The 27,318-nt window shown below is 36.2% G+C and overlaps 4 protein-coding genes across 7 annotated transcripts; all 4 read left to right on the top strand.

Annotated features, from left to right (window-relative positions):
* The first annotated feature begins 17 nt into the window (after positions 1-17).
* On the top strand, positions 18-5,064 carry gja11 (gap junction protein, alpha 11). Of its 2 annotated transcripts, XM_028041237.1 has the most exons (4): positions 18-1,082; positions 2,328-2,480; positions 2,634-2,819; positions 3,639-5,064. In XM_028041237.1, the coding sequence occupies exons 2-4, from the start codon at positions 2,352-2,354 to the stop codon at positions 4,224-4,226; spliced, it is 903 nt and encodes a 300-aa protein (XP_027897038.1). In that variant the 5' UTR covers positions 18-1,082; positions 2,328-2,351; the 3' UTR covers positions 4,227-5,064. The 2 variants fall into 2 exon arrangements, with proteins under 2 accessions (XP_027897038.1, XP_027897039.1); XM_028041238.1 differs by lacking the exon at positions 18-1,082 and having other exon boundaries at positions 1,989-2,480.
* A 994-nt stretch (positions 5,065-6,058) lies between these two features.
* On the top strand, positions 6,059-11,333 carry gja13.1 (gap junction protein alpha 13.1). 2 transcript variants are annotated; one of them, XM_028041241.1, is made up of 2 exons: positions 6,059-6,082; positions 9,792-11,333. In XM_028041241.1, exon 2 carries the CDS (start codon positions 9,819-9,821, stop codon positions 10,668-10,670), a length of 852 nt encoding a protein of 283 aa, XP_027897042.1. In that variant the 5' UTR covers positions 6,059-6,082; positions 9,792-9,818; the 3' UTR covers positions 10,671-11,333. The 2 variants fall into 2 exon arrangements, with proteins under 2 accessions (XP_027897042.1, XP_027897041.1); XM_028041240.1 differs by lacking the exon at positions 6,059-6,082 and adding an exon at positions 8,718-8,816.
* Positions 11,334-12,898: 1,565 nt separating this feature from the next.
* Positions 12,899-15,629, top strand: LOC114159129 (gap junction Cx32.2 protein-like). 2 transcript variants are annotated; one of them, XM_028041243.1, is made up of 3 exons: positions 12,899-13,030; positions 13,626-13,759; positions 14,858-15,629. In XM_028041243.1, the coding sequence occupies exons 2-3, from the start codon at positions 13,631-13,633 to the stop codon at positions 15,509-15,511; spliced, it is 783 nt and encodes a 260-aa protein (XP_027897044.1). In that variant the 5' UTR covers positions 12,899-13,030; positions 13,626-13,630; the 3' UTR covers positions 15,512-15,629. The 2 variants fall into 2 exon arrangements, with proteins under 2 accessions (XP_027897044.1, XP_027897045.1); XM_028041244.1 differs by having other exon boundaries at positions 12,901-13,030; positions 13,629-13,759.
* A 4,484-nt stretch (positions 15,630-20,113) lies between these two features.
* Positions 20,114-26,333, top strand: c15h1orf198 (chromosome 15 C1orf198 homolog). Its single transcript, XM_028041233.1, has 6 exons — positions 20,114-20,446; positions 22,216-22,266; positions 22,358-22,483; positions 23,147-23,314; positions 24,161-24,520; positions 25,522-26,333. The coding sequence occupies exons 1-6, from the start codon at positions 20,141-20,143 to the stop codon at positions 25,576-25,578; spliced, it is 1,068 nt and encodes a 355-aa protein (XP_027897034.1). The 5' UTR covers positions 20,114-20,140; the 3' UTR covers positions 25,579-26,333.
* Positions 26,334-27,318: the final 985 nt, after the last annotated feature.

The raw sequence follows: 27,318 nt of genomic DNA, 5'->3' as shown, positions 1-27,318 counted from the left end.
ATTCACTGTTTGTAAATATCTGGTTTCATCTGTACAAGATAAAACCTTCTCATTGAATATGATCATTTTAATAGAAGAACTGCTGTAGATAAAAAGCTTCAGAATAAATATTAGTATAGATAATCAGCTTTATTGGGGAAAAAAATATATTTTTATGTGTGAACCTTTTTGTTTCATCACCCATTCCAATAGACTCATAAATTGGTTTTGTTCTTACATTATAAATATTCTTGTTATTCAGTTTTATTTTACATATCTGACAGTTTTGTATACATATCAAGACTTTACACAAGTTAAACACAAAATGTGGTGGTGGCAGCATCATGCTGTGGGGATGAAAACTGGCTGATTTAAACTACTTGTAGGCCACAAAATTCTTTAAATTAAAAATTCAAAAATTTGTTTGTTTTTTTTCCCTTTTGCAACATTTTATAAAATCTGTGGATCATTAAAGATCCAAAACATAAAATCAGATTCAAACTGTCGCCTTATTAAAAGAAAAACACAATTTCCACTTTTATGGGGTCATCAATTGTTTTCTGTTTTGTTCGCCAAATTTTTACCATCCTTGACTTGTAGTCAGGGGCCGAACAAAATCAATTCAAGGGCCACAAATGGCCCCTGGGCCACACTTTGGACATCTAAGGAATTTTTTTTGACCAAAGTGATTTACAGGTCATCCAGTAAGACTGAGATATTCTGCAATATTTCAGCCTCCTGATGTTAAAACCTGTTAGAAGATCATTCTGTAAAATTACAAATGCAAACAGCACTTTTTAGTTCATTTTTTAAATTGAAAAACACGTATCATATCACAATTATGCTATAATTTGTGACAAAAATAATAAAAAAGGTGGTATGAGTAGTTTTACAAGGAAAAGTTGAATAAGTGAGAAAAGCTTCATGTTTCTGTTGCTCACTTTCAGCTCTGGCTCCAGTGTTGTGGTTTGGACGTCGTCCTTCCAGATAAGCCAGCGAATTAACCGTGACACACTTTCTTCTTCACTCTCTCTTCTCGTCCTTTACTGCAGCATTCGCTCTTTTCATCCACATTTCCTCCATTTTTACAGTTTCTCCACCAGGTGAGTTGCTTTTCCCTCTTTACAGAAAATTTTGTTAAGTTCTTATTGATCTCTGTCTGGATTTCCTATGATATTTTAAGGCTTTAAATTAATTTTTTATGTGCATACTTCATTCTAAACATCCAAAATAAAACAATGAAATCTAATTAAATGAAAACAGACTTTAAAAAAAGGAAAGGTATTATATGAAACTATATGCATGGTATTTTAAGTTTCTGTAATTTCGGATTTGCTTCAGGTTTGAGAGTTCAGCAGATTAGTGTGTTTATATTTGAAGCCTGCAGCTGTGGATTTATCTGCATAGTTACAAGGCAGTGAGAAATGATAGAAGCTTGACCTTCTGAGAGATTCACTTTGTACCTACTTACAGAAACCACAGCAAGTCTAAAAAACAGATATAACTTCACAAACATGTCCTGAAATTAAATCCTTTCCACAATTTTTGGGGTTTATTTTGTAATATTGTAAAATAATGGTTGTATAAAATTCAGTCCAGAGGTCTGCAACCTTTACGCTCCACATTTGCCTTGAGTAAAACTGTTACAAGACTTTTTAAAATCACACAAAACTTCACATTTTTTGATATTTCTGGAAATTTGTTGCCTGTTTTTTTGATTATGAAATAAAGTAAAACGCACAACTTTGCAGAAAAGAAGATGGAAATGTTTCTATGAAGCTAAATTGGGGCCATAAAATTTGTTTGTAAAAAAACCGAAACTGAAAAAGTTTTGAAAATGAAAAAACAACATTGGATCAGAAAAGTAGTTTAAAATATTTTTTCTAAACTACAAAGTTTTTAGTTTCAAATCTTTATTTTCAATTTTACATTTTTTGCCTTTTGAATAAACTTCACAACCCTAATTTAGCTCCATACATTTTATTTCTGTGGGATGTTAAAATTTAGAGAATATTAAAAGACATTAAAAAAACATAGTTTACAACTTAAAGACAGAAAAAAAAGATCTAATTTTTTCTGCGGTGAAGAAAATGCATCTAAAAACCTGCATTTTTAGGTGGTTCTGTTCTGGACAATTAATTTATAACATAAAATTTGCTTAAACCAGCATCTGTTAGTAAGTTTATATAAAATATATTTATATTATTTAACTAAATTACAGTTATTAAGAGCCACTGCAGAACATCCAAAGAGCCACGTGTGGCTCCGGAGCCGCAGGTTGAACACCCTTGGTACAGATAATGAATGGATTAGTGAGTGAATGGTGTTTCTGTGTGTCTCTGATACAGAAGGCGGTTTAGCTGCCAGCTGAAATGGGAGAGTGGGACCTACTGGGCCGGCTGCTGGAGAAAGTGCAGAGCCACTCCACCGTGATCGGGAAAGTCTGGCTCATGGTTCTGTTTATTTTCCGGATCATGGTCCTGCAAACCGCCGCTGAAAAGGTCTGGCCAGACACAGAACATGAAAATAAAAAAAGTACAAAGTTTCCAACTCAATAAATCAATTGATTACATGAAAAGACAGCTTGAAAGAGTCTATCAGTTCCAGAAAAATTAAAAACACGATAACTTGGTTCTTCCTCTGATCCTACCCAGGTTTGGGGCGACGAACAGTCCGACTTCATCTGTAACACTCAGCAGCCGGGATGCGAGAACGTCTGCTACGACGTCGCCTTTCCCATCTCTCACGTCCGCTTCTGGGTCCTTCAGATCATCGCCTTGGCAACCCCAAAGCTGCTGTACCTCGGCCATGTCCTCCATGTGATTCACATTGAAAAGAAGGTGAGCTTCAGCTAAACCGGCTAGCGCTAATTATGAGGAACAATATGCTAACTAAAGCATTAATCATAAATATTAGTTCCGCTAACGCTAAACCCACATGGTGTTTAGTAGACGCTAATGTTAAAGTGCTAAGTTCAACCATGTTGATACCCACAATATAGATATATTCACAACATCTTCACCCTCAACAGGCTCTAATTCGCCGCTACCTGCCTGTATGGTTTGAGTTACAGGAAGTAATTCTTTGGAATAAACCTGGTTTCAGTTTTATAGCTGTTCAGTATTGCTAACTTTGTTGCTAATTTGTTTACTGCGATGCATTCTGGGTACAGTATAAATGTCTTTTGCTGGGTGGAGAACATGAGGAAAGAAAACAAAACTGCTCAGTAAACACTCTTTACCCCTTCAAAATAAGAGCATGAATAGTTAGGGCTAATTACTTGAATATAATAATAAAGTTGCTAACCAAAACTTTAACACAGAAGTCAAACTGTATACATCTGAAGTTTTACTAAACAGTCAACAGTATTGGCATTTTGAATTTATGTGTAAAAATTAATTTAGGGGAAGCTAAGTGCGCTAAACATTTTTAAGGTTAGCAAGTGCTAAAACAAAAAAATTGTTCCACTGCTTTCCTTTTGGTTCCCCTACTTCTAGGAACCACTTGTTGTTCCAAGCAACAAGAGAAGGCTCAACTTATCCCAATATCTCCCAATTCTTGAAAGTACCTAATTTGATCAGATGTTAATAATAAACTGTATTTCTGGAGGCTTTTGCCACCAGAAAGTGTCTGACTTTGACTCATTCTTCTAACATTAGATGAAGGAAAGAATGAAGAACCAGGCAGAGCTGGACGACAAAGTGAGTCTCTTCCTCAGGAGGACCTTCAAGGTACCCAAATACACAAAAAGCAGTGGGAAGATCAGCATCCGTGGTCGCCTCCTCCGCAGTTATGTCCTGCATCTCATTGCCAAGATTGTTCTGGAAGCCCTGTTCATTGTGGGTCAGTACTTTCTGTATGGTTTCACCCTTGAGCCCCGGTACGTGTGCTCCCGCTCCCCATGCCCTCACAAGGTGGACTGCTTCCTGTCCCGACCGACGGAGAAATCCGTCATCATCTGGTTCATGCTGGTGGCGGCCGTGGTTTCGCTCGCCCTCAGCGTCGCCGAGCTGCTCTACCTGCTCGTGAAGGCGGTGAAGGAATGCGCGGCCAGACGGCAGGACTACACCGTCACCCCGGTGACGCCCCCGAGGTCGAAGAAGAAAGTTTTTCAGAAGCAAAGCGAGATGATCCAGAATTGTGTCAACCTGGATTTGGAGCTGCAGGGGAGGAAGTCAGGGATGAACGGGACGGTAGGCGCTGTAGACGTGGCGATGGAGAGCAGCATTGGGGAGGTCCACATCTGAGTCATCAATCTGCGTTTTGTTTGATCGGCAGAAAGGGAAGTCTTGGTGAAGTAAATAAAGTGGGGATGGAGATCACCATTCACAGAACAAAGTTACACAGAATTGCTTAAATGAGTAAAAATGAAACTAAAAGCTTCATTATTTTAAAGGGGACCTGTTATGCTTCCTTGAACAAGTTGGAATGGGTCTCTGGGCTGCACCAAACATGTTTGTTTACATACGCAAATTATTCTTAGATAATAAATTTTAGCTTGGTCACTTCTGCCTATTTTAGCTCCTTTCAGGATGAGCTGTTTTAGGGCTCTGTCTCTTTAAATCCAGACAATCTGCTGCTGGCCACGCCCCCCCATCTCTACGTTTACACTCGCACGTGAAAATGGCTGCAAACAGAGGCGCAACTATAAAACCGTACATTTTTAATTCTGAGTCCAAATTACACACTTGTCTTTTCCAAACATGCTGGAGTTCTACTTGGTTGCTAGGTAACGGGGCTGGGCTCAGCTGGGGTTGCTAGGTAACGGCAAAGTGACTCAAGGTTGTGACTTAATAATTGTAAAGTTTTTGAAACGGCTCATTTTCAATGCATCAAAAAACGTATTGCCAGAAAATGGCTGTTTTTTTTAAAGAACTTTGTTTTTAGAAGCAGTAGAGACCCAAACAGAAGTGAATTTTACAATACATAGGTTTTAAAGAATATTTTTAGTGTTGCATGTATTGATTTTAACTAGTCAATTAATTGCTAACTGAAGTATACAGACTAATGAAAAAACATATATATATATGTATATATTACATTTGAGATAAAAACAGCTTTTTCTGTCAAAATGTTTAACTCAAAACTTTTCACATGGCCTAGTTTTAGCTTCACCTGGTTCAAATTCCTTAAAGAAAAGTTATATTGTTGCATTTTAGGCAACAAAATGTTTATTTTATTATTTTAAAAGAGAAGTGAACTGTTTATTTGCATTATTTTATTGTATTTCTAATATTGCATGAAAAGAGCTTAAGAGGTAACATTATAAATTTGTAGAATGTGCCAATTTCTCTTATCGGATTAATCGATTACTAACAGTTAATCGATATAAACCGTTAGTATAAAGCTAGTATTTTTCTTACTAGCTATACAGTAAAAAAATATAGTTTGTCTTCTGAAAGATGAACTTTTGTTGAATATTTTAGATGTTTGCCTTTCTATAAGTTTGTCTTTTTCTTAAAACCTTTTCTGTGATGAGTTAAAGTTGCCTGCGTTTGTCATACCAAGAAAAGTTTCTTTTTTTGAAAAAAAAAAAAACAGTTTTTCTTAATCTGTATGTTATTTTTGTTCTGTTTCCCCAGTAAATTGTGCCTGTATATTTCATCACCACACATTAGTCATCCCTCTCCCTGCAGTCATGCGGTTCCTCTTTTCATGCTGGTTTAGCAGTTTTTCTTTGCCAGTCAGTTTGGGCACACAGTGAGTTCTGGATCCTGTTGCTTAATAAAGACTTTTACTTCTCTAATCTTCTTGGCTCCAATAATGTAGTTTTTATTTGCTTCTTACTACTATAAAAAGTTATTTTTTCCAGACAGGAGGGCATAGAAAGTACACCCTCGTATATTTAAAATGTTCTTCTACAAAACAAATATTACACACTGTGATTATCTATTGATCACAGTGTTGCCACTCAGTAACTCGTAGCAACGCCTTTAGTAACTCATATTTGTTGTTTCCTGTTTGACTTTAACGTGAATTTTGGTCCAGTTTTCTGCAGTGTTGCTGCCGGGTTTTGGCCCGGTCTTTATCTTCGTTTAGAGACGAGTTTATGGACATCATAGGTCGTCCAAATCACCACCCCTCCACCACCGTGCTTCATGCTGTGAGTCATTTGTCGTCACTTTGTGCTCTATTTTGTCCAGAAACAGCACTTTTCCTCTTGTTTAAAACTCTCGCTCTGTCCACATTGTCCCAGACGTTTTGGAGTTGGTTCTGGAGTGTTTTCCATGGCTACAGATTTTTTTTTTTATTTATTTGTTGTTGTTTTTTTAAGTTTTGAGATTGGCAGCTGGTTGAAAAACAATATTTTTGTGGAAGTAGTTTTAGACATAACTTTATTTCTTGAAGAATAGCATTTGATTCTCTGAGGTCATTGCTGATGCCATTCCACCTTGGCGTTGTATAAACTGGTCAAACTGATGATGAAGAGTTTTGAATTATGGGATCTGCTTAGTTTTGTTTTTTCCCCATATAGATCTTATAGGTTGTTTGTTTTATTGTTTAAATCAGGGGTTTCCAAACTTTATGTCAAATGGGCCAAAATTGTCAAATCAAAACTACATTTTTTGTTAAACGTGGATGTTATTAATATCACATCAAACACTTATGCATCCAGTTTTCAAATTCTTTTAGGCTCGGTTAAACAAATGTATTTTCAGTTATTAGTAATAAGATTTGAGTTACTTTCTTTTAAAACGCTTGCTATATGTAGCTGAGTTTAATAAATTACATAAAAGAAGCAAACCTGGGTGCAGCAAAGTCAACTTTTAGTAAAAGTCTATGAATATTATAAAGGTTTGGTTGTAAAAAGACAAATACTTTGAGTTATATTTAACATTTTCAACTATCAGTAATAATTTTATTAATAAACTAATTTGTATCATTATTGAACTGCAGTGTAGGGCCACAAAAAATCAGTCCAAGGTCCACAACTTGCCCCCACGCCACACTTTGGACACCCAGAGTTTAAGCCATTTATTTTGGCTTAAACCAAAATAAATAAATGAATATATAATGTGGATTTTTTGTGTTTTTGATAAATGTAGAAGATTTGTAAGCCTTGTAAAGACCAGATTGACCACAATAAGTTAAAATGCATAAATTTGTACAAATCAATAAGGGTCTTCTTACTGTTTTACCAGCAGTAAGACATTCAGAGACAGTATTTCTGTCTCTTAAAAGGGATACAAAAACTAATTCCACCTGCTTAACTCGTCTACTTGAGTCCTAAAATGGTTCTGATCTGAAACAGAGAGATTACAAAACAAACATTATTAGACCTAAAAATGACTTCTTTTTTTTTACTTACGTAAATTTGTTTTAAAATTGATGACTGGACCGATGAGTGTACGGCTGCAAATGTATAAGCACCCAAACCTTACAGATTATGAAAGCAAGACTCCAGAAGGGGAGGAGGAAGAATGTGACTGTAAGCAACGCGAGTCACTGTAAGGAGTGAATAACTAAACTGATTAATTTTGTTCAAAGTTGATCTATTTCCAATCTTAAAAAAGAACATTTCAGAGCGCAGTCTGATCTAAACGTTTTAACTTTAAAAACACGGCGTGTCTTTAAAGTAATTTCATCCTAATGATCAATAAACGTAAAATCAATCTGTTACATCTCTGAGGGAAAATGCTGACCCTATCTTCTTACTGCTTATGAGTCCAGACTTTGACTAGGCCACTCCAAACCATCATTTTGTTTTGCTTTTAAGGCATTAAAATGCATACCTGTTGGTGCAGTGGTGCTCCCGAGGGGTGGGGATGAGGGGGCCAGGGCCCCGTCTTCAGAAACACTATCCACCCCATCGGCCCTCCAAAAGAATCGTGCCTTCAATGAAGACGCAAATATAAACCCCAATAAATTCATATACATATCTAAATGAATATGAACTTGTTTTCTTTGCATTATTTGAGGTCTGAAAGCACTGCATCTTTTTCCTTATTTTGACTATTTCTAATTTTCTGTGATTAAGTACTAAATTTTTGCTTGGAATTTCTGAGACATGTTGTCAGTAGCTTATAGAATAATTATTTTTATTTTCTATCCTTGTTGAATTATTATACTGTCCCTTAAATGGAGTAAATGATTCCTGCTTTAGATGTTGTTCTGGGTTATTCTGTGACCTCCTGGAAACGTCATAAATGGGATTTTGTCATTTTCCATTTGTTTTTCATCTTTTCATTATATATATATATATTTTTAGATTTTGGCATTATGTGTTGTTTTTTGAGATCTTTTAGCCTCCTTCATGTTGTCAGACAGATGATACTTAAGTGATTTTTTGATTCCACAGTTTACATAGCAACCAGGCTTTGGGTGCAACATGTGAAATTGACCCAAAAATGGGATTAGTCACAGTTATTCAAAATTTAACACAATTGAACTTTCGCATTGGGTCGGGCTGAGCTTTTTGCCCTCTAGTAAACTTAATAAAAATAGCTTTTGGTGTTAATGAAGTGAAGCAAATCCAGAGGAAATAAAAATAGTTAATTAAATAATTAATCTGAAATTTTAAAATAGAAGCATTTCCTTACATAATAATAGTTTAAAATATTATCACACCAAACCTCCAGTCTTTCCAGCAAACTTAAATTTGGGCATCAGAGTCGTCAGTCATTAGTCATTCCTACAGCCGGTTTAGTCTCACTTCATTTTTTTTTCTATCTTTGCCCGCTGACGGTTACAAAGTGACATAAAGGCCAGATGCATGTTGCGTAAGTTGATCCCTCTGAGTGCTGCTGTCCTCACGCAGCACAAAACTCCAAGGTCCAACCATAGTTAGTGATCCTTCTCTAGCCAGCAGAGACAGTCCTTTCTCACCAGGTCAGCAGGTAAGATGGTTCTGTTTTCACCTTCCTGCTGCAGATCTCTGATCACTTTAGAAAGCAACGGTGCTTATTTCTGTTGAGATCTCTCAAATTTAAGGTGTTTTAATTTTTTAAGCATTTCCGATCAAAGTGATTGATGAAAAGTTTCTGGTAAAAGCTTATTTAAGCATATCAGATTGCCACTAGTTGTTTGACTAGTTTAGATTTAAGGTGTTTTGTTTTGGGTTTTTTTGTATAATTTTGCTTTTTATCACTTTGACTCAGTTTTAGTTTCCATAAGGAATGACAGTTTGGGTGAAATGTTGATCAAAAAGCTCAAGGTTCAGCTGGCGCATGTGTTTTCCTTCTTATGCTTAAATTCAAATCTGTTCAATTCAGTTTAGTCTAATTTACAAAAACATATTTCAATTCAGTCCTAGACAGATTCAAACACAACTTAAAACAACAATCTTTCTTTTAAGAAGATTATAAAACATAATATTCTATTAAGTGGACTGATTCGGTAGATTGCTGCATCATTGCACATATAATAAAACATCTTTTTTCATTGTTTGTTTGGGTTTTTCTAATATACATTGCCTGTTTTGTGTTTAATATATTCTATATCCTTCCTAAAAGTCTTTTTTTACCAAAAGTAATTTTTTTATTTTCCCTAAATCATGACTTGGGTCATTATTTTAGGAAGGTAGAGGTACAGTATAGCGAAATGACTTTTTCTTCCAGCTACTCCTTTTCATTCAAAACTTTTGTTTATATCAACATGTTTCATGTTAATTTTAAACTGTAAATAAATGAAATAAATAATCATTCATCTATTAAACAGTAAGTCGTTTTCTTTCCGTACGAGTGCATTGATTAGATAAAATGTTGGGGTTAATAATTCAGCAGCAAGGTGTGGTTCAGGGTCGTTGAGACCAAAAAGAGGAGTTTGTTCAATCGATTAAGTTCTGACGCGTTTCTTCCTTTGCTTTGCCACAGATTAGAGCCTGAACAGCCTCAGTAAAGATGGGAGACTGGGGGATTTTGTCCACCTTGCTGGAGCAAGTCCAGTCCCACTCCACTGTGATCGGGAAGATCTGGATGAGCATCCTCTTCCTGTTCCGGATCATGGTGCTGGGAGCGGGCGCCGAGAGCGTCTGGGGCGACGAGCAGTCGGACTTCATCTGCAACACCCAGCAGCCCGGTTGTGAGAACGTCTGCTACGACTCGACCTTCCCCATTTCACACATCCGCTTCTGGGTCCTGCAGATCCTCTTCGTGTCCACGCCGACGCTCATCTACCTGGGCCACGCCATGCACGTCATCCAGCAGGAGAAGAAGTTGAGGGAGGCGCTGGCGAGTCCGGACGGGCCACGGAAATTCAAGCAGCCCAAATACAGCGACGAGAAGGGACACGTAAAGATCAAGGGGAACCTGCTGGGCAGCTACCTGACCCAGCTCATCTTCAAGATCATCATTGAGGCCGGCTTCATTGTGGGACAGTACTACCTGTACGGCTTCGTCATGGTCCCCATGTTCCCCTGCCAGAAGAAGCCGTGTCCCTTCACCGTGGAGTGTTACATGTCCCGGCCCACCGAGAAGACCATCTTCATCATCTTCATGCTGGTGGTGGCCTGCGTCTCCCTCCTCCTAAACGTCATCGAGTTGGTCTACCTGATGGCCACAAGGTGTAGGTGCAAGCGCCGTACCCAAAGGGTCACATCGGCGGAGCACCCAGCCAGCCTCTCGGGCACCAGGTGGCCGACGACGGAGGACACGATGAGGCAGAACAAGGTGAACATGGAGCTGGAGAACCACAGCGTGGCAGGCAGCCTGGACGGAGCCAAAGAGGAGAAACGGCTCCTGAGCGGACATTAGCTTCCCAAGATTAGCTTGTTTTCAATACCTTCAAGAGACTCGAACCAGTGTGTTCGTTCAGAGAAAGTCATTGTGCGATCGTGCATATTGTATACTAACAAAAATCACCATTAATATCCAACGGGAACAGTCACAGTAGCTGTGTTTCCATTACAAATGAGCGCTTTGTTGATATTCCGCTTAATTTTGCAATTAAAATCACATGAATAAGTCATTAAAAAACATGCCGCTCCATTATCCACCTACCACTTCCTGTTGTCTTCTTCATTGTTTCCGGCAGTAGTAACATCTAGTTGTTGATCACATGACTTCTGTGATGCAAAAAAAGTGTTTCCAATACAGTTTTGCTAAACACAATATTTTTAAAATTGACCATTTTATTTTTGTTGTTCCAATTCACTCAATCATATGGTCAATGGAAATGCAGCTATTGATGAATTTTTATTCTTGTTTTAACTTGAAATCTACTAATAAAAGTGTGCAATACTGATTTTATTTATACTAGTGACTGAAAAAGTGAGAAGTTTGTTTAGTGTTTTCTTTATGTGTTTGTGACTCAGATCTTTTCCATGAAAATATGCTTCCTGTACTATGATTACGGTGATTGTAGCAGAGATATTTTTGTATGGCTTTATCTCTTTCTAATAAATGATTGAAACTGAACAAAGTTGTTTTTTCTAACTACAGAAAATAAAGTAAGAAATTAAATTCTGAAGAATCTGAATAATAGTTGATCTATAAAATACTTCACTAACATATTAGTGTGAGTTATTTATTAATACTATACCAACATATTAGCTTTTTCTCGCTCTCAGACTATAAATTATACTAAACATTTCCTGATTTAGCATGTTTTTAGCAGCTGGTATGGCTTGGGCCAAATGTTTTTGAGATCAGAGTTTTGTGACAACCTCATAAAAATCAACTTTGTTGTCTTTAAATGCCTTTTTAAATACATTTGCAGTATACTAAGAGAATGATCGATTGACTTTCTGTCTTTAGATTTAGTTATCCCACATAATGTTTTTCCATTGTGACGTCATCCGTTACATGATGTGGCTCAATCCCTCCTGCAACAAGACTCCCACACAGCATGATGCTGCCACCCCCATACTTTCTAATTGTGGCTTTTCTGTCAAATGTAATGATGGCGAAATTAAGTGATATACCCTTAAAAATTAAGGTCTTCAAACTGTATTCTGGCTTTTTGAGTAATGGCCTCTTCCTTCCTGAACAGCCTTTGTAAGCAGAAAACTTATTTCTCTATGAAAATTAAAACTTTCATCAAAGTATTTTCAGATCTGAGATTTGCTCCTGAAGTGTCTCTAATTGACAAAAATCTTGTGAATTCTGGTTGTTATAGAAAACATTGTTTCTTTAGTCAGAGGCTTCTTCAAATTTGATGTAATACTGACTGCTGCAGGAAATCTTTCCTACCTACAGCCATCAATATCTACAATATTGCTTTGAAAAATTTTAATTAATATGACTTCAAGCAATATTTAATTTCCTTTTTGGATCAATAAAGTACTTTTGCATTGAAATGAATTGATCTGAATTAATCTGAAGCTTACAAAGCCCTAAGATAATCGTCTGAGCATTTTCAAATTTAGTGTTTGTCCACTTCTGAACATTTTATATACTGTATATATAAATATAATTACAGTTTTTACTACATCAAGTAGCAGCAGTAGTAGTTAAAATAGGTCCATAAAGACATAGAACAACCAATGACAGTTTGATTTATTTGGAATAAAATTATTGCAGTGACTGACATTTGTGAGTCAAACGTTATGCTTGCTATAATTTTTACACTATAATTCAGCAGATGAAGAACGTATAAAAGTGTAAAATGTCACTCTGACTGCGAATGAGACGGGGTTGATTATGTTAGCGAGACAAAGCACCTCTATAACCGTTGAATATTGTCTTTAAACTGCCATCTGTTTTTCATGTTTAATATGTTATAATGGACAGTTTCTGTCAGAACAATGTGGTTTTTACACCTTAACTCTGTTATTAATTTACAAAAAAACTCCTAACTTTTTAACTCCTAACTTTTTAGATCCATATCTCGCATATTTGTCCTAAAACAGAACTATTCGTACCTTTAAAGCAGAAACATGGGTTTTTTAAACTGCTGCCAATCATTAACTTTCACAATCTTGTCAGAGCTCAGCCCAAATGTATCATTTCCAGATGTCACGACAACGTGACAGCTCAAGCTGTTGTGCAACAGCATCTAATCTAAAGTTCAAGGTATCGTCCACGAGTTTAACTCGGAGCAGTGGACGCTGTCATTCAGCTTCAGCGCCGGTGGCCAGTCAGTTTGTCTCATAGAAGACCATTTTAAATCTAAGGTAAGGGGGAAACAGATTTTTATATTATCTTTATCATTTCCATACAAGGAAGTAGGATCAAATGTAAAACATGTTTATTTTTGCAAGGATATAGCAATATTTAAGCTAAGCAGATGTCATAACCTCATATTAATATTTATTTATATATATAGTGTTTTAAACATGTCTATGTGCATGTTTGTTAAAAGTAGGACTAACTAAGCAAAATATAAAATCTGAGTTTTACAGTTTTTCTTTGATCAGATTCAGCTGTTCTGATTAGTTGGGATAACACAACAAACAGTGAAGAACTTTCTTATGATTTAAGATGAATGTAGCAGTAAATGAAAACATGAAACAGTCAAAAACTGCTTTTTGATGCCAAATGTGATCAAATATTTCTTCACAATCAGTTCAGTGAGATCATATTAGAGATAAAACTGGTATATTTCTGTATAATTTTATCAAATAAATACTTCAAAGATAACACATAATGCATTATTCTTCGTTATAAAGCTTAAAAACCAGTTTTTCCTGTTTGTTTGCTTGATTTTTGACTAAAATAAAAAATAAATGAGACTTGATTATTTCTGATTTTACAAACTGCTGTGTGCAGAAGCCATGGGAGAGTGGGGATTCCTGTCCACTCTGCTTCATAAGGTGCAGACCCACTCCACTGTGGTGGGAAAAGTCTGGCTTAGCGTGCTTTTCATCTTCAGGATCATGGTGCTTGGAGCGGGAGCCGAGAAGGTCAGACTATGATATTTAAGCTTATAATTTTTTTAATATCCAATTTTCCCCCCATTTTTTGTGTGTAAAGTAGAATGTATATATGACAGTAACTTGTACATCATTTAAGTACGTAAATAGCTCTCTCTGGTGGCTAACTGTAGGTATTCTGAAGCTAACTTACAGCTAACATCACATTTACAGCAGATGTGTGAACAATAGTGTAAAAGCTGCGAATTAATCATTAAATAGCAGCTTATTGTGACTGTAATAATCTTTCCTTATGAGCTTAAAAGCTTAAAATTAACCAGTTTTACTCATTAATGATTTATTTTATTCTAAAACCAATTATTCAAACATCTTTCATAGTTTGTCACATTATAAACACAAATTTAAATGCAATAATTCGAATTTGAAGTGATAGAACAACATAATTAGTAAAGTAGAAATAAAATCCTATTTTTCCCCAAATACAGATGTAAAAAAACTCTGAAGTTTGGCTCCCTTTCAAACATAGTAGTAGCAGAATCATGCTGTGGGGATTATTTTGTTCAGCAACAGCAAAGATAACTGTGACAAATAAAAAATAAAAATCTGAAATTACACATTTTACATATCCTTACTTTACTTCTCAATACTTTGAAGGTAACTGGCTGCAATCGATTTTCTTCAGACTCACTGAATGAGAAACAAACATGTTTTAACCAAAAATCCACCAGACACAGACGCACACCTTCAGTTTTTGTTAAAGTTTCATCCATTTTTTTATTGAAAGAAACTGATTTAGAAACATTTCTTTTGCCTGATTTTGCTATTTTTTGTTACCTAAATTAATTATTGTCATTTTGTTCTTTAAAATACCTAAATTTCCACCTAAATGTATATTTTGGTCTGTCTGATGATGTAATTTTTAAATATTAAATGATTGATAATTTGATCAGCTACTCAGTACTTTTTACCAAATAATTTTTTACTCTTACTTGAGTAATTTCTTGGATGGCTACTTTTTACTTTAACTTGAGTAATTGATGTATTGCGACTCTTACTTGAGTATAATTTTTGGTACTCTGCCACCTCTGATAACAATAATAATAATAAAATCTAGTTTTAACGTTGCAGGTTTGGGGTGATGAACAGTCCAAAATGGTTTGCAACACCAAGCAACCTGGTTGTAAGAACGTCTGCTACGACCACGCCTTCCCCATCTCGCACATTCGGTTCTGGGTTCTCCAGATCATCTTCGTCTCCACGCCAACCCTGGTCTACCTCGGCCACGTCATCCATGTCAACCACAAAGAGAAAAAGCTGAGAGAATACATGGAAGCCCACCCCAGCCGGGGGATTGTGAAGGGGCCCAAGTACTCTGACGAAAAGGGGAAAGTCCAGCTCAAGGGCAACCTGCTGGGAAACTACATGACCTCCATCTTCTTCAGAATCCTCCTGGAGATAGGCTTCATAGTGGGGCAGTATTACCTGTACGGGTTCATTATGGAGCCGCAGATCGTCTGCTCCCGGGCGCCGTGTCCCTTCACCGTCGAGTGCTTCATGTCTCGGCCCACGGAGAAAACCATCTTCATCATCTTCATGCTGGTCATGTCCTGCGTCTCGGTGGTGCTCAACGTGGTGGAGATCTTCTACCTGGCATGCACCAGGTCGTCCAGGCGGAAGTCCAAATCGGTGCAGACAACGGCCATCGCCATCCACCCGCGTTTCACCACCGACAGCATGATGAAGAACGAGAAGCTCGGCCTCCATGACTCCAGCACGGCTTGAGGGACGACGTTCGGTAGATCCACCGAGTCTGTTGGCGGCAGGGCGGGAGAAGCGGTGACTGCGCTGCAAAAACACAAAATATTACCCAGCGTTTTTGGTTTGTTTTTTAGTGCAAATATCTTAGTGCACTTGAAATAAGAAAAACTAACAAGTAGTTAGCAGGGCCACCAATGATAGCGGACAAACTGTTATTTCTTTAACAGAAAGCTGTTTCTCTGCCATTACCACATGAGCACCAAGTACACAAGGTTGATAGACAGCACTAAGACGCCCCTGCTCTCTCTGGTTGTTTTTGGTGGGGAGCGGTGCATTTCTTCAGGCTGCAACAGAACCACAGGTGATCACTCTTTCTTTAACAAGTATGTAAAAAACATTTTTATAAAAGTTACATACTGCAGGTTTGGTATTGATGAAACGTTCTGGTTCCACTGGCAGATTTTTTCACTTATAGCAACATTTTTCTGACGCTACAGGTAAAATAATCTGCCATTGTGACTATTACGGTTTCATCAATTTTAATTAAATATTAACTTAAAATAAAATCATATATCTTGCTGAAAAGTTACTTGTAAGTTATTTTAAATGTTTTAAGTGTACTAAGATATTTCCACTAGAGACTAAATAAAAATACTTGGTCAGATTTTGTGTTTTTGAAGTGTACAAAGGTTAAATTTGTGAGAAGAAATTCCCCGTTTGTTCGACTACAGTTACAGAATACAGTGCTGTTATTTATTCTGGTATTAAATTACTAAACATATGCAAATTTGGAGTTCTAGCTTGTTCCTGTTTGATTAGTAACAAACTTAAATATCTAGTATCGTTGATGTCAATGAGATTGTGAAGAAAAAATTGTTTTATTTGGTGTTTGCTTTGTGTTTTGTACATATTTGTATCGGGATCACAGCTCTTCTGCAGGAAGCTGCACCTGTTTGTTTTTTAAATCTATTTGTTTGCTCTACAAGACCTAATTATACATTTTTTGCAAATCTTTTGGTTGGCTTTCTTTTTATCAACAAGTTTTCTTTTCTTTTTAACATAATTAAATTCATGCAGTACAAAATGTATAATTTTATGTCCCATTTTGTAAAATAAAATTATATTTTCTGAAAGGTTAATTGACCTCATTAATTTGATATGTGAATATGATGTCATTTACTGGGATACATCTGCAAAATGAAACTTTATTCTGAATTTACAGCAGATTTAAAAACACAACACAACATGCCACAGTGGCAGCCAGTAATAAATGAAACTGAGATCAATTATTTTCAAACTTTGTCTGCTTTGGGCTGTCCAGAACATTTTATTGTTCTATCATTCTGTTGTTAATTTGGATGCATGTTTGGCCTCATTGTGATGCTGAAAAATAAAAATCTCTCTAATTTTCAGTTTTCCAGCATAAACCGGGACGTTTTGGGTCAAAGTTATCATTTACAATTATTAGTGACCTTTCAGTTTTTAAGACTTTTTCTCCATAATTTTTTTGGTCAAACTCAAGAGGTTTAGCAAAAAATATAAACAAAACACTAAAGAAAGTACAGGACAGTGGTGGTCCCCGCTAGCTAAAAAGTTACCTAACCTAGCCGCATTAATCATAAAACTTTATTCCGCTAATATTGAAGCACTGAAAGAAGGCAGCATTTAGTGGAAGCTAATGCTAAAGCGCTAATCTCAACCATACTGATACAAAATGACAAGAAGTCTTGCTACCCTCAACAGGGTTAAATTTGTTACACACCTACCTGTATGCTTGCTCTTCAGGAAGTGGCTCTTTGCAACAGACCTTTCACTCAAGGCTTCATTTTTATAACTGATGAGTTTTGCTAACACTGTTGCTAATTTTGGCTAATTGCTTTCACTCAGAAAGCACTCCAGACTTTAGTAGATTTTACATTATTTTCTGTAGAAAATGCCTTCTGGGTGCAGAATAAGTCATTTACTGAACCTCATCACGAACAACGGGACCGCTACGTAAACAATCTTCACCCCTTCAAAATAAGAGCATGACTATAAATGTCTAATACTAGATAACCAAAACTTCAACAGTTGAACAAAAAATGAACAAAACTTAATTCAACTGAAAGTTTACAAAACCGCCAAGTAAATTAGCGCTTTAGAATTTACCAGGAAAACTTAATTTAGCCTGAATTAAAATTAGCCTGTTAATTTAATATTAACAGATATTTAATATTAGCATATTGACAGATTAGCAGAAGTGTGGCCACCGCTGGTACAGAACATGAAATGATTACAAAAGCAAGTAGGGCCCAAATGAAACCTTAACAAACTGTTACATGTGAGTTTTTTCTGCTCAAACGCTGCAGCTAACACTTCCCTAGCTAGCCTGATTGAACACACTAAATCCCAATCACTTTCATCTCTTTTGTGTTTTTGTTCACTGTGTTCTCTTCTCTCCATACCAGTTTGTTTATTTTGGCCATTTTTCAAATCTTTTCCCTCGTATTTTTGTTCCCCTTGTGATTTTTGACTCCTTCTGCCTCTCTTGTACTGACTGTGGCTTTTCCTTGAGCTGTGCATTTAACTACAGTCTTCTTAGTGCTTTATTTAAAAATAATCTGATTCTTTGGAAGAAACATATTAAGAAATTAATGATGATTCAAGACATTTCTACAGTTCTTGAAATCCTCTTTATTTGCCAGAACATGAATCAGTTAACAATGATTTCACTCCTTAACTGGTGCATTGGGCAAGAGTTTGCTGACATCTCAAACACCAAACTGAAAAGTTATGTGTAGCTTTACCAGCCAGAGGCAAAAAAACACTGAGTCTTTGGATGTCCAGGAAACGTAAAATACTCACTAACTACTCACTCATAGTTCTACTCTGTTATTTATGTGGTACAATATGTAGGAACATATTGCATCTTAGGTTGTCCAAAAAAATTACTGACACAAAATCTGCTGTAAATGTGTTTCACTTTTACAAAACATTTTTATCTTTAGCTGAGTTGTCAGTAAATGTGTTTATTTTATTAATTCACACTGACAGCACTGTGGAAAGGTTTGGACTCCTCCCTTATTTCAGTATTTTTGTTTGAACTCTGAGTATTTTTGACTGATTTTCCATTCAATCAATTTTTAGCGATGTTTTTGCTGTTGTTTCACTTAAATTCTTATATCCACAAAGGGGGCACTGTTGTGTTTCAACACAATAATTATTTTAAATTGAATTTTTAGACATTTTATTACATTGATCCTTTCACACAAATATAACTCATCCCCATGTTTTTAGTTTAATCTGTCAACAATAGAAAAGAGTCCATATTTTTACTAACAGAAAATATGATTTTGGGACCAACAAGGTTAAGACTACTGAGCAATTAGCCTAGCAATTTAACATACAGTAGACAATAAACAATTATAAAGGATGATGCCTTCTTCAGCTGTCTTCTTGTACACTTTCCAAATTCTTATGTTTTAATTTCTTCTGGAAGTCACAGAACATGAAGGAACCATGGAACGAACTGCTAACCTGGTTTTGCATAGCTGGTCATCCAATATCAGAAAACTAGAAATATAAAAACTAGAAATTTGTGGTGTTTAGACAATGCTCTAGAAAACGTGGGGCCTGGGGGGGGAGGGTTCCTAAAAGGCAGTCATTGCCTTTATGACTCCAATTCAGCAAAACAAGTGCGCCTTCACGAACGTGCACAAATCCATACACTGATTGGGAATCAACATCAAGATGTGGGAGGGAGAAACTTCCCTTTTCCAAAACAATCACTTGTTCCATTGAGTCACAGTCGACTGATGCAACCGTAGATAAAACTGCTTGGGGTGAATAAAAAAGTAAGAAGTTATTCATCCCTATTTATTTACCAACTTCATAGAACCTGGTGAATCATGAATCAGTTGAACAACTGGATATTTTCAGTTACTGTTTCTCATTGGAACCACTGCTGGCATGGCGAGTTCAACTAAAGTCACGTCAGCAGAGAAAATCAGGCTCCTCTTTCAGTCAGAGGGGTGGAGCACCAACAGGTGCCGTTGGTGACATTTTAGAGACTTTTGGAAATGTTCTGAGTTTTCTGTGTTTTATTTCTGGAAAGTTTGTTTGTTTTTTCTAGCACATTTTTGATAATTTGTAGTGATTTTCTGAGATTCATCTCAAATTTAATTATTTTTTCTAGCTACATTTTTTTACTTTTAAAACTCAGAAACTTCTTTTCTGTTGTTTTTTATATAAATTTATGCAATTAATCTCAAAATTTCATATTGTTTAGTGAAATCTTTGACTTATCAAACTGAGAAATTCCCGTGTTTTTTCTAGAAAAATTAAGACTTTTCAAAGTCAAACTCTTGTTTTTCCTAGAAATTTTCTGAGATTGTTTTTAGGAAATGTAATCCTTTTTATTCTATCTACAATGGCCTTACTATGGCCTCGTAGATATAGACGCAGTCTAAGTGAGAATAGCATTTACAGTCCGTCCATGTTTTAGCAATAAAAGATGTCAAACTAAATGGAATGCTACTTTTTTATATATTTTGTTCCAGTACATCCAAAGCACCAGCAGATGGCGTCAATAACACGCACAACGGGCTAGTCCCGCCTCTTCTTCCCAGCTTCCGTTTCCTCTCAAAAAACAACAACAGCTGTTAGTAGCTAAAAATGGCCGCCGCTATCATGGCGGGGCTCGACGCCCATAGGATGGAGAAGAAGACGTTCGAGTACTTTTCCTCCATCAACTCTATGGCCAAGAAGATCATGCAGGAGCGGGAGAAAATCAAATCCGACTACGGCTCGTCCTGGGAGAAAATGACCCCGGAGGAGCAAGACAACGCCATTGATAACAGCTTGATGGACCCTCACATCAGAGCCAGATATGCTATGCATAAAGTGGACCGAGAGGAGGTGGTCTGTTACCCCAGACTGCTCCTCCAGACTGGTCAGAAGACAGTCCACTTCGGTGAAGAGGTATTTAACATCATTTCAGTTTGTATTTGAAGGTTTTCATGGTTTCGTTGGTGTGGCTGCTAACAATAGCCACGTAGACGTAAAGTACTTCTTTGACGTCACAACAGATGTTTTCACGTAACGCCTCAAAGAATGAATAATAGCATAAATATTTAGTGTTATGATTAGTATGTATTATAATTATTTCTTTTTGTAAGAAATAAATCATTAATATATTGTTAAATGTTTTAAATAGTTTGTTTCGATTAAAAACTGGTAGATGAAACGTATAAACAGGGCCGGATTTACAATGACGTGGGCCCTGGGCTGTAAACCATCTGGTGCCTGATCCACTAAAGACAATTTTTATTTTGCGAACGCAAATTACAGTGCATTAATAGGTAATTCTATACATAATTAGGTATCAAATAATGGTGGTATGCGTAATAGATCCCTTGGCCAGTAATTACCCCCCAAAATTACTATAAATTTATAATTTTCAAATACATGAGTATTGTTTATATTAATCAAACTCCTAAAATATTACTACAACTCACTGGATATTGGCATATGACTCTTATATAAAGTGCAATTACTGCAAACATTCATTCATAAAAAATAAAATGTGGAGCTTCGAAGAAAATTGGGGCCCTGAGAGTTCTGCCATCAGCCCGTTCTAAAGCATGGCTCAGTGTAAAACTATAAAAAATTAATAAATAAAAACACCACAGTATCAGTATCCGGACTTCCCTAAACTGAATGTGATGTTTTGGGTAAAAGCTTTGTAAATAGCTTATAAAAGTAAAGTAAAATGGCTGAAATATTACTTGAACTATGACCCCAAATCCCAGAGGAGTTGGGAGGAAGATATGAGTTGCAACATAAAATGTTTCTGTGATTGAATTTTGTGTTGACTCAACCTAATATTAACATGGGAGACATGTTTGCAGCAGGTTTCTGCTAACAAAGCATGTGAACATATAATTATGACTAAAGTTGTTTTGGTAGACGCAGCACTGATTCATCTGCTGTGTCAGTGATTTTGTTCTTTGTCTTAAGTTTGACTCATTCATATTTCTATGCAACAGTTGGAAGGAAAAAAAACTAAAGTTTCGACTCACAACAAGTAATTCAGCTAAATAAGTTTTACCAATGTCAGTATATTTAGCTCCAATTCAATTCAATTGTATATTCCCATTATTCCCACTTAGTTCTAATTATACAACCCAATAGTCAAATGTAGTTATTCTTGTATTGCCTAGGGCTGCAACTGTTATTGGTTATTCTGGCAATTTTGATTAATCGCATTTTAAAAATTGGCACATTCTGCAGATTTTTCATTTAATCACTTGAACCTTTTATATACAATATTAGAAATACATCAAAAGATGCAAATAAGCAACTAAATTCCCTTTTAAAGGAGAAAATAAACATGTTATTGCCTAAAATGCAAAAAGATAGCATTACGTTACTGAGTTTGAACTGGGTGAAATTAAAACTATCCCCCTTGAGGAGTCTTGGGTGAAACATTTACAGACAAAGGTGTTTTTATCTTAAATGCAAAATGTATTTATATATTTTTTATACTCTCTTGGCTCAACTATTGCTCTGTTTGTGTGTTTGTTCAGCAAATGTCCTTTGTTGAGTCTGTTTACTCCAGTTAACAATTAACCGATTACTAAATTAGTTGACAATTATTTGAATAATCGATAAAACATGAGGAATCTGATTAATCGTTTCAGCCCTAACATTGCCGATTGGTAAAAACCTTTGTTTTCTATTCTTCATAGGACATGACATGGCAGGATGAGCACTCTGCCCCGTTCTCGTGGGAGACAAAGGTAAAACCTGATTAGCTGGAAGCAGCCATCTTCATTGTGCATACATGTTTCTGTATGTACCAAAGTGTTTAAAATCTGATGTGTGTTTCAGAGTCAGATGGAGTTCAGTTTGACATCAGGTTCTGCAGATCAGGTGACCTCTGCTTCACAAGCCGACTCCAAAAGTGCAAAAGCTCCTCATTCCAATCAGCTTGGGAAGAGTACAGCGGGAGCCAAGGTATGGATCACACTGCAAAAACTCAAAATCCTACCAAGTACTTCTGGTTAGTATTTGGTGCAGATATCTTGGTACAGTTGAAATAGGGCAAACTAACTCACTAGTAACGTTTCAGTAAGATTTCGGAGCTTGTTTTATGTTAGCAATTCTTGAATATTGATTTCAATAACGTGCTAGTTCCTCTTGTTTTACTATAACATGGGAAAATGTCTTTACAAGTGAAATAATCTGCCAGTAAACAAATTAAATTATTGTTACAGTGGAAAATGTTTGACGCAATACAAGGTATTAATTTTTTTATAGCCACAATTTTTGCATTTTCTTTGGTTTTATAGTTAACAGGAACACGTGTATTTAGTGACTTTTACTCAAAAGCACCAAAATATATTTTTACTTAATTTCCCCAAAAATGTACAAATTTTACTAAGGCAAATGTGCAAAACGCTTTTTTATATTGGGGATATAATAATTTATACATGCATTCTTACAAAATGTCTGACTAATTTGTTTATGTTATTTATTGCATGCTTAGTTTATTGTTGAGCAGGTAAAATTAGATTTTTATTGGCCATGACTTTACAACTTTTGCCCATGAGACATAAAGTTTGGACACTCCTGGCCTCAGCATTGTAGGCATTTCAAGACTTTGTGTGATCTGTGTAGGTTTCTGTAAGTGAGGGCCGAAGGCCGGAGGAGGAGTCGTCCTTCTGGAAGATCAGCGCTGAGAGGTCACGGCTGGAAGGAGAGAAGGCTGATTTCCAGTCCCTGACCCCGAGTCAGATCAAATCTCTGGAGAAAGGAGAGAAGCCCCTCCCCTCCTACCTCAGACAGGTAAACTCTAATTGCGTTTCTACTGACCGAACAGTTACACAAATTGAAATATAAAAAAGAAAATGAACTTGCCTAATAAAAACACGCCAATTTTGAATGAACACGATTTTCTATTAAATGTTTTTGCGCTAAGATGTGGCTTTTTGTCTGAATCAAAATAGATGTATTTCGCAAAACTGCCATGGAAATATTTTTTTCATATCATACAAGTTGTGATGAACAGCTGGCTGAATTATGAATGCAATCATATGTAGCTGTTTACATGCGTCGTTGCCATGATTTTTAATGACTGATGGGAAAAAGCTTATTCACGTGATTTTAATTTTGTTTCTTATTTAATGGAAATACTGCAATTGCGATTTTTTTTTTTTTTTTTTTTTTTTACATTAGCGGAATAGAAAAAATGATTTGTGCAAATTTGTAATGGAAACACAGATATAGAGATTTATACCTGTGGTCAATTTATCGGCGCCGATTTCCTTAGTTTTGGGAAATGATTGGTGATCGACCAATACTTACAAACAAAGCTGATCTTATCTACTTTAGCAAAAATCTAAAAATCAGCCGCTGTCCTCTTCGCCTCTGCAGTGAGAGAAGTTTGACCGGCCCACCAGTTCATGTCTGCATGTTTGCAGCTAACAATAGTCGCCCCACTGTTTCCAACTCAGCAACATTATTGCTACATTTAGCAACATTGACAAAAAATTTTTTATATCAGCCAAAGTCTGAGTCAGCAGGTCAGGCTTTTTAAAGTTTGGTGATCGTCCAGAAAACTGCAATCGGTGCACTCCTAATAGAGATATCATATATATTCTATTTTTAATGCTAAATTAAATCTTTCTTCAGGAGAGTTCTGTCATCTCCAAGGAGCCTGAAGCTGCAGAGTCTCACCCTCCAGCTCCTGCCAAGTCCATAAAGCCCAGAGCCCCCAAGCCTCCAGCCCCGCAGCTCCCAGCCCCCGTGGCTGTCAGTGCAACGCCTGCGTCCATCTCCATCGCGCCCACACCGGCGCCGCCCATCGCCGCCTCATCTTCGGTCGGAGGCTGGGAGAGATCTCAGAGCACCCTGCCGTCTGTCAGCAACACCCTGGATGAAATGTTTTCATCCAATCTGATATCGAAGCCTTCAAAGCCCGGCGGCGCCGCAGAGAAGGACAAAGCGGAGGACGTTTCACCCCCCTTGGACGTGAGCCCCACCTTTTCCCAGGTGAGTTCTGAAACTGATCCCCGTTTCTAAGTAGGTTTTAGTAAGTTTCGTATTTCTAACATCGAAGAGACATTATGTCTTAAACTCAGTAGCGGTTTCTGATATGAGCTGCCACAATAATAAACAGTTGCAGCCTATTTCTTTATTTGTATAGCAATTATTTAACGAAGGGAAGGACTTTTCTTAGCAGTTGGAGTTGTGTAAATTTGTGTTTCTTGAAGTGTAAAAGTGTAAACTGTCTTATTTTAAAGAAAAGAGTTTAAACATTTCTTGTCAGTTGTCCAGTGACATTTTTGTCTTGGTCAAAATGCAAATAAACATTTTATGGCCTAAAATGCAATAACACATTTTAGGTCATAAATATATGATCCTTTGCAGGAAAGGATCTTCACCTGCAGCAAAAAGAACAAAATTCATGACTTAACATCAATAAATTTTAGGGCTGATCTGCTTATTACTATTATTATTTATTTTTTAGATTAACCGATTAATCATTGGCTATTTAATGGTGCTTAAAATATTTTGAACAGAATTTGAACCAGGTGAAGCTAAAACTGACACTTTAGGAGTTCTGAGTAGAACAGATTGTTTTCTCCTTATATGCAAAATGTACATGTTTTTTGTACATTTTCTGAATGTTTTTGTTCTTTCAGCAAATTGTCCTTTTTAGAGTCTGTATACTCTAGTTAATGATTAATCAATTACTTAGTTGATTATTGCAATAGTCAATTCATTACAATTAATCACTTCAGGCCTAGTCATCCACAATCCCATTTTTTACAAATTTTATATTAAAATTTCTCACCTGTGATTAACATTTTTTTATTGTTTTAACATTGGATCAAAAATTTTATTGAAAATTTCTGTAAATTTAAACCTGATAATTTTACATCTTTGCAGAATAACTCAAGGGAACCCATGCTAAACCCATTAGGTTTTAAACAGTAAAACAACCAGTTCACTCTAATTTCAGCAGTTCTGTTGAATCGCTGTTTTCACAGTTCAACACCAGTAACAGCATCCTGAAGACCGGATTCGACTTCTTGGACAACTGGTAAAATCCACAGCCGAGAGCCGCCGCCATCATCATCATCATCATCATCATCATCATCATCATCATCGCTTTAGAGACGGACCACATCACCATGACTACAAACATCCACGTCCAGATTTAAGAGTTGCTCCTGAAAGACAACGGCATCGATTCTCTCTGGCTTGTTAAGACATTAATTTGCCACCTGTGTTACTTTTTGGCTTTTCTCCAAAGTAGAAGAACATCTTGTTTTTTTATGCTATAAGTCTGGATGCATGATATTAAACTGCTTACACACACAATTATGAAACACTAAAAGCATGTCATAATTCAGTCCAAAACTCTCATATTGCTTTTGTTTTTTGTGATTATAATTTTAATTTATAACTATCTAGGGTTTAGAGTTAAGGCGATCCTTTAATGCTGCAGTTTTAATATAAATATAGTATTTTAGAAGCAAAATCATTAAAAATTTACCATAATTCTGTTTAGTTTAAAACTGAAATTAAACTGAATGCTCAAACCTGCTGAATGGATTTAGCTTCTTGCCACATCATTCCATCACAGCTGTGTGTTTTGATAAAATATGCATTGAAACATGTTGGTAAACAATCACCATTACAGTGATTGGTAGTGTTTGTCATAGACTAAATACCTAGAGTACTATTTTACTTAGTTTTATATTTATCTGCTAATTTTATCCTCAGCTTTATGTGTACAGACGGTGAACTCACATTGTGAGGTTAAAGATTGAAATGAAGTAAAATAATTAAATCTAAATTGTGTCATGTCTTTCTTTTTGAGGCTTTTGGGTAGAAATGATTAAAGATGATAAATGTTATTACTCTTCCTCTTTAATTGTATTGCAGCTTGTAGCTCTTGAAAATTATTTCAGACAATTATTTAATCAATGCATAAAACATGATGCATGTTTAATATTTTTAAGATATTCAGATTGACTAAGATTTGAATATTTTTTATTCTAAAATGTCTAAATTTGATGTGTAGCTAAATAAATCAGACTTCACATGTAAATTTGATTAAATTATGAGGAAAACTGTTAGACTTTACCCAACACTCTTCTGACAAAACATCTTGATTAATTTTCCAGCTGTTTAACATTCATGGATTCAGCTACAATTTAAAATCTTAAATGTGTAGGAAATAAGGAAGGTCGATGAATATGAGGCAAAGAAAAGTTTGTGTTCAGTTTAAAAACAACCTCAATCTGGAGCAAAGCAGTTGCTCTGCCGGGTATTTATAGAATCGGGAGCACTGCTGTTGCGTTTCCTGCATATTTTATGCTTGGGGAATGGAGAGAGCATCATTAAAAACAATAAAATCAATAATTTAAGGTCCTTTTAGGGCTAGCACACTGAAAATAATCCAGCTCCCAGATGCTTAACCCTTAGTTTAGCCTAGCTTAGCATAAAACTTAAGAGCTTTTCCTAAACCAGTTGTGCCCGAATCCAGTCCTCCAGATCTACTAGCCTGCAACTTTTAGATGTGTTTTTTCTCCAACGCCTGATTTAAATGAATGGCTCCTCCTCAGCAGAGGTGAATGAATGTTGATGAGGAAATTCAGACGTTTGGTTCCTGTGATTTTAGCAGGGATGCAGGTAAAGGGACTTGTTTTTAACCCGTCCTAAGTCTTCTGGGATATTACTTTGCAAATAATAAACAAGACTTGTGACCTTGTTTAGAAATGAGGGTGTTTTGAACTCAGTTAAGCTAGTGATCTTTTCTAATGCTAACTAGCTTAGCG

Source organism: Xiphophorus couchianus, chromosome 15, assembly GCF_001444195.1.
Source record: "Xiphophorus couchianus chromosome 15, X_couchianus-1.0, whole genome shotgun sequence".
Lineage (NCBI taxonomy): Eukaryota > Metazoa > Chordata > Actinopteri > Cyprinodontiformes > Poeciliidae > Xiphophorus > Xiphophorus couchianus.
This window is presented reverse-complemented; position numbering and strand designations above follow the sequence as displayed.